Raw genomic sequence first — 11665 nt, forward strand, 5'->3', positions numbered from 1 at the left:
TTTGTGCCTTCCGGGTAACTTACCCCAGTGTCTATACTGGGCATGACGTGCTGTGGTATGGAATACCCCTTTGGCTAGTTTGGGTCAGGTGTCCTGTCTCTGTTTCCTCCTGGCTTCCTGTGCCCCTCCTCACTGGCAGAGCATGAGACTGAAAAGTCCTTGATCAGAGTAGGCACTACTGAGCAACAACTAAACCATTGGTGTGTTATCAGCACTGTTCTCAGACTAAAGCCAAAACACAGCACTGCACCAGCTACTAGGAAGAAAATTAACTGCCACAGCTGAAATCAGGACAGTGCCCAAATAGTCCCTCTACATTTCAGGAGTTTAATTATAAACCATCGTTTGTGAAATTTACCTTCAAACTTTATATGAATGGATGAAGGTGGTATTTATAGATAAAAGGAAACGCACGTTGTTGTGAAAGACATTAACTGACAATTTTAAATAAGTATAAATCCTTTATCTCTCTGGTTTTGGCCAGAGTTCAGAAAACAGAACATGATGACTGAGGTGCTCAGTGAACAGGAGAGGGCAGGATGAAGTATCAAACTGCTGTTTTGACAGACTTCAAAAGGAAGTTCATTCTACTTTTATTGCACTCCTGAGGATCTCCTCTGAAACTACTGCAAGCTATTTTAACTCTCAGACTTGCAAAATTATGATCTGCTCAAGGCTCTCCCAAGACTGCAGCAGGGCATTATTTTTTTCCTGTAAAAATTGTCTGTGTAAATTCTGTCTTGACTGTTTGATGGAATGTGCTACTATTTTTCTAAACCAAACAAGGATTGAAGACTATGCTATATTGTAAGAGCATTTTGACATGCGATGAGCTGGATGACCACCATTTGATTGGGCTTCTGGTTTAAATTTGGTAACTTTGAAGAACAGGAGTGGAACAGTATTTATATAATTGTGTTTCTTGACCATGCAGAGCTTTCCAATCAAATCAGCAGCAATGTAAATTAGCATAGATAATAACAAACCTGACTGAAAAGACTATAACACTTCAGTATAAATTTTGTCAATTTGAGATTGGGTTAATTAGTATTATAATGTTAGAAACTAATTTCTATAAACATCAATAAAAGCCATACAAATAGGTCCCAGAAAGTGCATTAAATATGTCAATTGTATGACTACATTTGTACCATGATAAGTATTCTTTTGTGATTTATTTCAGATACTCTGGAAAGTATTTTGGGATACAGTTTCATATATGCCATATAAATAATGCCGTTACATTGTATGCTTTTAATACATCCTGTATGTAGGACATGAAAAGGATAAATTGCAATAAACATTGTATTTAAACTTTCTATTCTGTTGTGTCAACACTCATTTAGAAATAAACTTGCCTTAAGACCTTGCAAACTCTTACACCATCTTGTTTGTTCAAAACATGTATGAATAGAACAGCAGTTCCCCTGGAGCCTTGATGTTTTTGTCAGTGTTTCCTTTGGCAGATGGGCTCGTGAGAACAGAAAGACACTCCCTTATTAAAGACTCTTCTCAAAGCCAAGTAACAAAAGCAGATGAACTCTTTCATAAAATAAAGAACTATTGACTTGCACAGGATAAACAAGAACTGGGCAGCACATCCCTTGCAAAAAACCCCTACAACTTCAGATCCCACAGATAACATCAGAACACATCTGGGATGATGCTCTCCAGGCTTCAGCATGATAAGTCTGTTATGACTGTGGCCCCTTTTTATATTTTTTTACAGTCTGTATCCACTCACTGATAACATTTATTTTTAAGACTGTCACAATGAAACAATCTACATGTCAACTAAATAAGAAGAGGTCATGCTGCAAACATAACAGAGTGTTACTGGTTTGCAATGCTCAGCTGAAGAATATGAGGTTTTTTACTTAACAGTGCTTCCCTGTGCACATGTATTCCATGTGAGTTGCCAAGAGGACCTCAAAATCTTGTTGAGATCAGTGCTGAGCCTAGAACACAGGATCCTAGGAGTTGGGTACTAATGCTTTTGCAAGAGTCTTTAAATCCTTCTTTTGACATCTGAAGACATGGATGGATAAGCAAATAGGTAAGAACTCCCCTCATTGCTAAGTCTGTAACTCCGTACAGGAAATCCCTGCTCACAGAATGGAGTTGCACATGCTGAGGGTTTCACGCCACTTACATGTTATTTCATTCCCATTCAGAATCCGGGGCTATTTGCATGTGTAAAAGAAGGAATGTTCTTAAGTGACCTAATGAGATAAGGCCCTTCCAGCCCTACCTCAATCATTAGAACACAGAAGAAATACAGGAAAACAAGGTAACAGGAGACCTCTACAACTTAAGGTATGTGAACATTTTCAAGAGAAAAAGGGACTGGGCAGATTAAAGAGAAAATATGTACAAGTGAACATCTATGAGGTTACAATATTTTGTGAAGGTGTGTGGGGTGCCTAGGCATGCTACAACAACCTGACAGTTGCTTCCCATACACAAAACAGTATGGTGATAGGTATAAGCACATATAGGATTACTTTTAAAGTGTCTGGGGCTTTTTTTAGAAAAATAAGGTTAAGGGAGGAGTTATTTTCCTTATATTAACTAAAATAATTATTACAAATCATGCTGACTAAAAAGGTGGGGGCTTTTTTAAAGGAAATTAAAATGATTCATTTACATTCCAAATATTCATACCATTTTTTAAATTTTCTTTTGGAGTTGTTTATTTTGCAAGTGTGGCATGATTCCTCTCCTGCCCTTCGATATTTCCACCTAGGAGCAAAGAAGCTGTAAAAGTATGGGTTTTTTCTTCTAGAGACCTACAGTCCAAAGGCCCTTTTGCCCCTTTTCCTAGTGAAAAGAAGTAACATTTATATATTTATAAAGTTGAATAAAGGACAAATGGATGGTGCAAATTATGCCTTTAGGAAAAAAGAAGCAAGAGTGTTAGTTTTACTTTTAATCCAGTTTTGTGCAGACTAAGATGTTGCTGGCAGATCTTTCCACCTGAAAGAATTCAGCCAGTTGTACTTCATGGCCATCTCCCCCAAAATGTCGTACAACTAGAATGCATCAGTTTAGTTGCAACTGGCATTGATAGAACAGGAACACTAAAAGTTGGGCCACAAATGTCTGTTGTAATGTTTCTTGTAACTGGTAACCTATTGAAAAAATCTAAGCTAGAATAAGTTCCTCAGTTATTTGAATACCTTTCTTTTTAGCTATAGCATACAAAAAGGCAAACATTCCTGGGTCACACTTTGTGTTGTGTTTTCCATGCAGTTTATTCTTTTTTGCTAGTATACTTGATCTTCTTCGTTGTCATTCTAACAATTTTCCTGTAGAAGTAATGCTAAATTGCATAGTAATTGCAGGCATGCTACTGCAGAATAAGTTCTATTTCAATGTCTAGTGACTGAAAACAGATTGACCAAAAACTGTACCTCATAATAGCTCGAGAGAATGTCCTAAGTGAGAAATACAGGAAAGCCCATTATGTAAGAAATGATTAAAACCCTGTTTTGCTATATACTTTGTTCATGTGAATGCTAATCAAAATATTTAAGAAAATGATACAAAATCTAGCCTCAAATCAAAAGGCCAAGAATACTCTGAGGAAAATAAAACCATTCACTGCAAATAATGCCAGTCTGTCAGTCTCTTAAGAGAAGCAAGAGTAAAGTCCTGAGACTAAACCTGCAGTAGGTACTGCTGGGTGGTGCTTAGTTGTGTTTGGAGTGTGGATAGTGAGATTTTCCTACCTGTATTTACCCCAGGGCAAGCAATCCTTAAGTATATAACTTTCCTGAGTCCATACTTACAAATGCTCCATCCTTCTGCTTCTTGGCTAAGGAAGCTTAAATCTACTTTTCCTTCTTCACATTCTTGTCTGAATGGATGCTATCTAGATTGCATTGTATCTGGATGCTGCCCATGTCTCCATAAGCAAAAATGTACTTGTTCTGGCACCTTCCAAACTTCAGCTATTTGTTCATCACTCTGGAACTGTGTTACTTGTAAATGAACTATGGTATTCCAACACTTAATGATCCCTAACTATAAAGATGAATAATATTCCTTCGCAATGACCTTGGATAAACACAGACTTGGTGAACGGCATTTCACTGCAAGGCTACAGAATGATCAATCGCGATTCCCAGCAGTCATGCTATTAGGACTTTTTTCCTTTTGCTGTATTTTACTGTGTTTATTCAGTTCAGCACATAAGCCGAAATCCACTGTAAATACCAGCATTACTTTTTTGTCCATATAATGACAGCAGGTGGACTGAGATGAATCATCATCCTGTAAGCGCAGAGCAGTGGTCGAATGAGATCATTCCTTCTGGATTCACTTCCATGCAGGCAGAAACAGTACTCTGTTTCCACAGCCAGCCTTCCCACTTTCTCCAATCTGCACAGGAGAAAGAAGATAAAAAGCAGGATAAAGTGTTCCTTTTCGCAAGATGCAGGAATGTTACACAGATGGCACAGCTTAAGCCTGCATGACAGAGGCTGCAACACAGGGAACCTGTGCCCTTTAGTGGGTGATCTCCTGGTGAGAAAATCTCAGCGATTTCCTTTTCCCTGAGCTCCCAGGGAAAGCTCCCCAAGGGATTTTGCACAGGAGATGATCCAGGTTGCGCAGCACACACAGCGAAACAGTCTCTTCAACCAGTCCCTGAGCTTGGCTCTTCTCACACTGGCTGTGGTATTTGTTTCCATGGGTAGCTGCCGACTTGATTAATCTCATTTCCCCTGGCCTCAGCCTTCCCCTTCCCCGTCCAGCTGAGCAAACACAGGGCAGGCAGACATTTTAAAACGCTTCCTCCTCCAGCCCCTCCAGGGTAGGCCCTGTTCATAAAACAACTGTTCTAACAGCTCTGAGAAATGTGCCTCTACAATTACTTGGATCAAGAAACCTCCACTGGGATCAACTTAAAAGGGCTGACATCTGCCGCCTGGGAACTACCATTCAGCTAATGACCTTATTACTGTGAGATGGAGTAGACTTACTAAAGCTCATGGCACTTGTATCAGGAGGGAAAGTTTGGCATAAGCAGGCCGACATTATACTGCAGTCTAAATGTCTATGTTCAGTCTCTGCCACACGTAAGCATGTTAAATGCCACGCGAAAAAGTAAACCTCGATTCCTAAACAGGAATTGATGCTCTGCTGAAAACCACTCAATCACACGGAAGCAGCCTGGCTTTTACCAGTGCAAATGCAAAGTAATTAACGTAAGAAACACTGACGCTTTTGCCGTGCTTGAGCGCCCTGAGCGGGGCGGGCACATGCCGGCAGCCTGCCTCTGCTCCGCGCAGCTTCCCGCACCCAGGATAACGCGCGCTCTGCTTCTCGAACACCGCCCGCTTCCTGCGGCGCAGACGTTGTAACGCACGGTTAACGCCGAGCACTGCTCAGGCCAACCCGGAGCCCTGCGACCGCGGCGCTGACGCCTCACGCCGCCCTCCGCCGCGATGGCGGGAGCGGACACGCGGCGAGCCCCCGCCTTTTGCGAGCCCCCGAGCCGCGGCCCGCAGCGCCGTCGGCCTTCGCGTTCCGGCCAAGTCCGGCCCTGCCGCTTACCGTCGCTTCCGGTAAGATGGCGGCGTCCGAGTTGCTGCGGAAGCGGCGCCGGCGGCTCCGGGACCGGGCGGCCGCCCCGGTGGCAGGCGGCTCAGGGCCCCATGGCGGCGGTGGGCGGCAGCGGCGGCCTGCGCGGCCGGAGCCTGCCCGAGCTGCGGGACATGCTGAGGAGGCAGGAGCGGCTGCTGGCCGACCGGTGAGGAGTAGGCGGCCAGGAGCGGGCTAGGCCTGCCGCTCCCTGGTTTAAGCCCTTTCGGGGCTCATGAAGCTCCATGTACCCTCAGGAGCTTCCAGCTTTTGCACTCTTTAGAGCAGCAGTTACGTCTTTGAACAAAAAAACCTGTAAAGTTCTCTTTATCGCAGCATAGAGCCTGCAGGTGCTTTGCATCTGCTTTTCAGAAATGTAGCATGTAAATAAGAAACTTAACGTTAGAGTGAAAACCCTGCCATTTTCTAATATTATTCTAATAAGTATATTATTCTAATGAAACGGTTCCATATCTCAGATTGCAATAGGAGTGTTTCTATCCTGTCAAATTACTATTTTATTTTTTTTGTCTTAGGAAATTCATTGGAAGGCTTCCCGACAAGGGTAAGAAGGTCTCCGACTTTGTGGAAAAGCTGAAGCTTGCCATTTCACAGGAAGAAGAAGTAGCAAGGACAGCTGAGCTGTTATCTGCAGTTAGGCTGGAGTTTCAGGTGAAGCAGGATGAGATCAATGCAAACAAACAGCAAGCTGTCCTAAAGGAGGACAGACTAAACCATGAAGATTCCACAGTCTTTAATGAAAACTCTAATACTAAAGAAGTTTCTGAGATTTCTTCCCAGAGGCAGGAGGCAGAATGTGTTGCACACGATGCCACAAATACAGCACTGGAAAATCAAAGGACTCGGAGGAAAAATGAAGAAGTAAAGACTGTTACAGAAGATCAGTATCAGCTTTGTGAAGCTGTCTCCAAGTCAGACACAAGCAGTCAGCTGAAAAATGAGCAGATACCGCATAGCAAATCTGAGGATGGCACAGAAAGTGCAGGTGCTTTGGACAACAGTAAAGATGAGTTGGTTGATGCCTTTCAAAAAGTTACAATTGTAGGTGGGGATGATGGTGAAAAAGTATTGGAAAAAGAGCACAATGTGGCTAAACATAAGGGGAGTATCTTTGGAAGCCTGCACCCCAAGACTCCACATTATATTGAAGTTCTAGAGTCTAGAGCCAAGAACCCAGTCATAAAGAAAAGCAAATTTAAAACAAATGTGTAAGTATTACAGAACGGAAAAATCTTTTGTGACATACTTGACTTGAAACTGGAAATGGCACAGAACGAGCATAGTGGGTTAATTTTCTTGTGGTGATCAAAGAGACTTAAAGTTATTTGACATGCAAAGTTAATATGTTGGCTCTGTTAAGTGCCATGGAATGTCGAGCAGTGGTCTCACTATAGCCTCTTGAAACAATTGTCATGAATCTTCACAGAGTTTCATAGCTTAAGCTACGAAACAAATCATTATCAAAGCTTTCTTGTGGGTCATTTCTAGAACTCATAGAACTTGAACAGCAGGTAGCTTTTGGCTTTAACTGCACCTCTGGAGAAATCGCAATTCACATTGCACTGATAGTGCTTTATACTTCATGTGACTTCCAAAACATAGCCATCTCATGCTTGCTAATTAACTGCTGTACCTTTTTTATTTGTTATGAGGAGTGATCTGTGATATTGTCTCTCCACAGAGAAACCTTTTCAGTTTTGCTGAGTGCTGCTTATTGTTTGTTTGTGGTGGTGTAACGTTTTCAGATTTTTTTTCAACTCTTACAAGTTCAAAATAACAAGTCTTGGAACTGAAGTTATTCAAACTTGTGACCCAAATTTGCAGCATAACTTTTATGTTTCACCTCTTCCAGATTATCAGGAGAGCAGAACGGATCATTGCGTGGTTCCGCATCCAGTCAGTCACCTGGGGCATGTGGCTCTCCAATTACCACTGAAGAAAGACGACTTAGAGATAAGAAGCATTTGAATGAGATCACAGCAGCTCGGCTGCCACCACTTCACCATTCTCCTACTAAGCTGCTATCCATAGAGGAATCCATAGCAATTCAGATACAGCAAAAAGCAGTTTATGAGGTATGAATTCACAATTTTGGTCTGAAAAGTAATTATACAATTGGGATCACTTTTTAAAAAGAAAGCATAAAGGGACCTTTTCATTCTGATGAATTTGATGATGAAATCGAGATGGTCAGACTTTGAGAAAAGGTACTTTTTTTTGTATTTGATTCTTTTAATGATAACAATTAATGTAGGTAATCCCTTCTGAAACTGTTATTCCTGCATTAAGCAAAACCTAATGTTATTCTTCGTGTGTTGATATGCTAACTTCATTGCACTTGCTCCACTTCTGACTAGAAATTAGTTTTTAAAGAGTTCTTGGCCCCTGCGTTAATGAAGGCCTAGCAGTATTTGTTATTCTTAAAATATGCAAGTATCTGTATTTGACTGTATTTATGGTGTGCTGGAAGAATCAGAGTTCTGAGGTGCTTCAAATTCTGTTGTAATGGATTTTGAATTTGACTTTCCATGTAGTGCCAGGCTAATGTGTAAATTAGATGCTATTGTAAAAGTGTTTGTTGCTCCTTATTGTTTTAAAAGCACTTGCTAGTTTAGCCATCGTGACACTATAAGAGAGGTAATTTATTTTGAAAAAGGAAACATTTTGCGGAGGTTGCTGAATGTCAAGCGCTGCTATTGCTAAATGGTTACTGTGCACAGCTGCTCTCTTACATGGACTGATTCTGTTCTGTTAAAGCCCACATTAGTGTATCACAGATGAGGACTGCCACATGAGGAATTTAAACTTGCATCTTCAAATATTAATAGCACAGTCATGTTTAAGTGTGAAGTTAGAGCTGAAATTTCTTTGCTAGTTATGTTTAAGTAAGCCCACTCTGCAATTACTGATATATTATGTCAACTTTATACTTCAGTATACTATTTTTTTCATGACCAGGATAAAAATAATAATGCTTTTTCTAACTTGTGTCCTTTTTCCTTTCTTTCCTAGGAAATGCAAGCCAAGCTTGCAGCACAGAAGCTTGCAGAGAGATTGAATGTAAAAATGCTCAGGTTTGAACCAGAAGGGGTTCTGCAGTACAGAGACGGAAGAGATGAAGATTATTCTTCAGCAGAGGACTGAATTCAAGCAGGAATGTCTGTGGATGAGCTATGTAATTGATCTTTATGCAGTACTTCTTAAAACCCAAACCTGGATATTGAGAATGCTTTATCTAGTAGTTGTTTTCTTAAAATGTTAACGTTACAGCGATGGGCAGGTTTCAGTATAAACCTCATAAATGTGTTATTAAGTGATAACCCTGGTGTTATTTGAGGACTCTTTTTTGAGCACTTGGGGCAGTTAATCCTTGTGGAGTGCCCCATAGTTTTCAACTACAGCCAAGTGAACTCTTTAATACACTTTTGCAGGCTGTGATGAGTCACCTACAAGAGAAAGTTCCTTCTGTGCAGAAATGCAGTTGCACAGGGCATTGGCACATATGTCCATAAAGTAAACTAGAGTGTCTGTGAACTGCTCGCACACAGGAAAGCTCTTGTCTTGTATAAATGTGAGATACTTCTTCTGTCTATTGAAGATTATCTTGTTTTTACCGTATGGTGAAAATACATGCCGTACATCTACAGTAAATAAGTGATAGGCTGTAAGTTAGCTTCTTATCACACGAGAGCTTGTTTTTCTCTGCCTGCACTTTAAAATAACACTTTCTGTCCTTATGTTATAAATAGGTAAGAATTTCAAATTATTTTGTAACTCAAATTCTGTTTGGGCTTTAAGGGACTCTGCTGTTTCATTTTTGGTTGTTACTGCAAAGCACATCAAGACATCAAGTTACTGTGAAGACTGGCCTTTTTATTAAAGGTCTTGGTGGGTTTCCATGTTTTTGCAAACTGCTTTAATATTTTGGAATACTATTTTTTCCATAGTTCAAATATGTAAATTAAGAGATCCGTCCTCTGGTGTTCTTCGAGATGATGTTCTGTATGTGTTGAAGTTTTAGCTTTCTTTGAAGATAAAGAAAATATTCTTCCTTACAATAACATTTTCTGCCTTTTAATATGAATTTTGAAAGCCAAGGAACACATCTGAGAAGTATTTCACAATGGTACTCCACTGCTGGCTAGGATTTTGCAAGCCTAGCATGAGTTCAGTTCTAAAATACAAACCTCAGAGATGCCATGTATAGCCTGGCAACCTGTTTTTCAAGACAGCAATAGCTGTGTCTGCAGGGTGGCTCTGTGCACAAGGTTCTCCCTGGATATGTCTGTATTCCTGCAGGAATGGTGTCTCTGGAAAGCAAGGGAGCTCCGCATGTGAGTCCTTCAAAAAGCTGCACAACATCATCTAGAAATGAGGGATTAAAGTCTCTGCAACTTCTTGAGTGCACACAGCACTTTACTAGCAGGCAGTAACTCTCTCCCAGATGCTCCACAGCCTCTCCCAGGCAGTTCCTGTGGCACAGTCCATACCCTGGCAAAGCAGATTGACAGGTGGAACTGCTGCTAAGCCAATATGTGGTGTTTTTTGACCAGCTCATCGGTTGCTTATCTGTGATCCCCCCTATAATCCTATGTAGAGTACAGCTGTACTCTTCCCTGTCTCAGGTTTCTTGTTCTCATTGTTTATTGCCTTCTCATCACCTGTTTGCTCTTCACTTTTCCTCATAAAACTTACCTCCTGTCAGTAGAGCAAATTCATACTCTGTATCCCTGCCCCACCCATGCCCTTTCATATGACATATCACTGCTTGTGTCTGCATTTAACTTCCGCCAAGTATCATGCATCCTCCTGCTATTGCTGTCTTCTCTTGATTTCTGTAACTCCATCTAAATGCCAGCTGTGCACCTGCGTATGTTCTCAGCCACTTCAGTATCTCACAGAGACCTGCATGTCTTCATGTTTTTGCCACAGCTGCCCTCCTGCTGAGGCTTTCTTGTTTCATATTTTGTTTTCAGGCTTTGCAAGATTTGCCACTTCTAGGCCTTATATCTTCCTCTTTTACTTCTTACTGCTTTTTCCTGGTTTGTTCCACCCCCTAGTATTTAGTTTTCCTTCCTCTTTTCTGTGCTCCTACTCCATCCTCCCAGCTTCTCACCATCACTTGCCTTTGTCAGCACTATTTTTGGCACATACTCAGTCATTATTCATCCCTCAGCACCTGTGTTGATGACCTGTCTGATCCACAGCTGTATGTATTTCAGCCCTCAGCAGAAAGACTTCCTTCGATGTGTGGGTCTGACTCCATAGGCCAGTGGACAGCTCCTCTCTTGTGGCTGTGGTTCATCTCTCAAATAGTCATTGTTCATGCTACCACCTGCTTGTCCAGCTGGGTCTCATCATCAGTCTTCCCATTATTTTGGTCTGTCGTTCTGCTTAAGGACCAGAGGTCCTTAATTCTGGTCCAGAAGACTAGAAGTGGCTTTCCCTTGGGTGTTGCATGAAGCACAAGTTACCACTTCCAGACCTGTTTGCATCTCTCCCTCTTACTAACATCATCACTCTTGTCCCTGTCCTGACTGTGCAGTCACCCCTTTTAAAGTTATTGTGTGTGTTTTCTCTATCTGGCTTTTCTGTGCTGAAGGAATTTACATGAAGTTATAGAGTTAAGAATTTGTTTTCTAGATCACGGAAATCTAGCTCAACATAGGCTTCTGCTCTTCTGTGCTAACTATGCTCTTTCCTTGTGCTTTTAAGGCTTACTTCTGCTCTCTAAGCCTTGTGAAGCAGGGGCAGTTTTCTTGATCTGTATTTGGTAGCATTCAACATGTTGGAACTTTGCCAGAGTGGATCCACTAAATGGGCAAGCTTCACCCTTAAGGGGAGGTGGGGCAGAATCACTGATACCAGGTGAAGTGCATTATGTATTTGTTCTACAAGTAGCAGCTGTTCAGTATGGCGTTGGAAGAGCCTTTGTGGAAGAGAGTGCTGTGTGAATGCAAAACCAAGCTTAAGGTATGGATTTTAAGTTATTGCCACAGGGTTTGTATTACTTCAAAACTTGTGGCTTTCAAGGCGATTGTTGGTCCTGGGTTCTGAG

General features: G+C 41.4%; 1 protein-coding gene across 1 annotated transcript in view; it reads left to right on the forward strand.

The window, feature by feature from the left end:
* The window catches only part of MYZAP (myocardial zonula adherens protein), a 59186-nt gene extending 49529 nt beyond the window's left edge, over window positions 1-9657 (forward strand). The window contains exons 13-15 of the mRNA XM_057398447.1: window positions 6123-6815; window positions 7460-7682; window positions 8620-9657. Of these exons, the coding sequence (XP_057254430.1) occupies window positions 6123-6815; window positions 7460-7682; window positions 8620-8751 (1048 nt within the window). The 3' untranslated portion in view covers window positions 8752-9657. The remainder of the gene's footprint in view (window positions 1-6122; window positions 6816-7459; window positions 7683-8619) is intronic.
* Window positions 9658-11665: the final 2008 nt, after the last annotated feature.

Source organism: Pezoporus wallicus, unplaced genomic scaffold (assembly GCF_028554395.1).
Source record: "Pezoporus wallicus isolate ANWC-B61680 ecotype Strahan unplaced genomic scaffold, APGP_CSIRO_Pwel_v1 contig_3952, whole genome shotgun sequence".
In the NCBI taxonomy this organism is placed as follows: Eukaryota; Metazoa; Chordata; class Aves; order Psittaciformes; family Psittacidae; genus Pezoporus; species Pezoporus wallicus.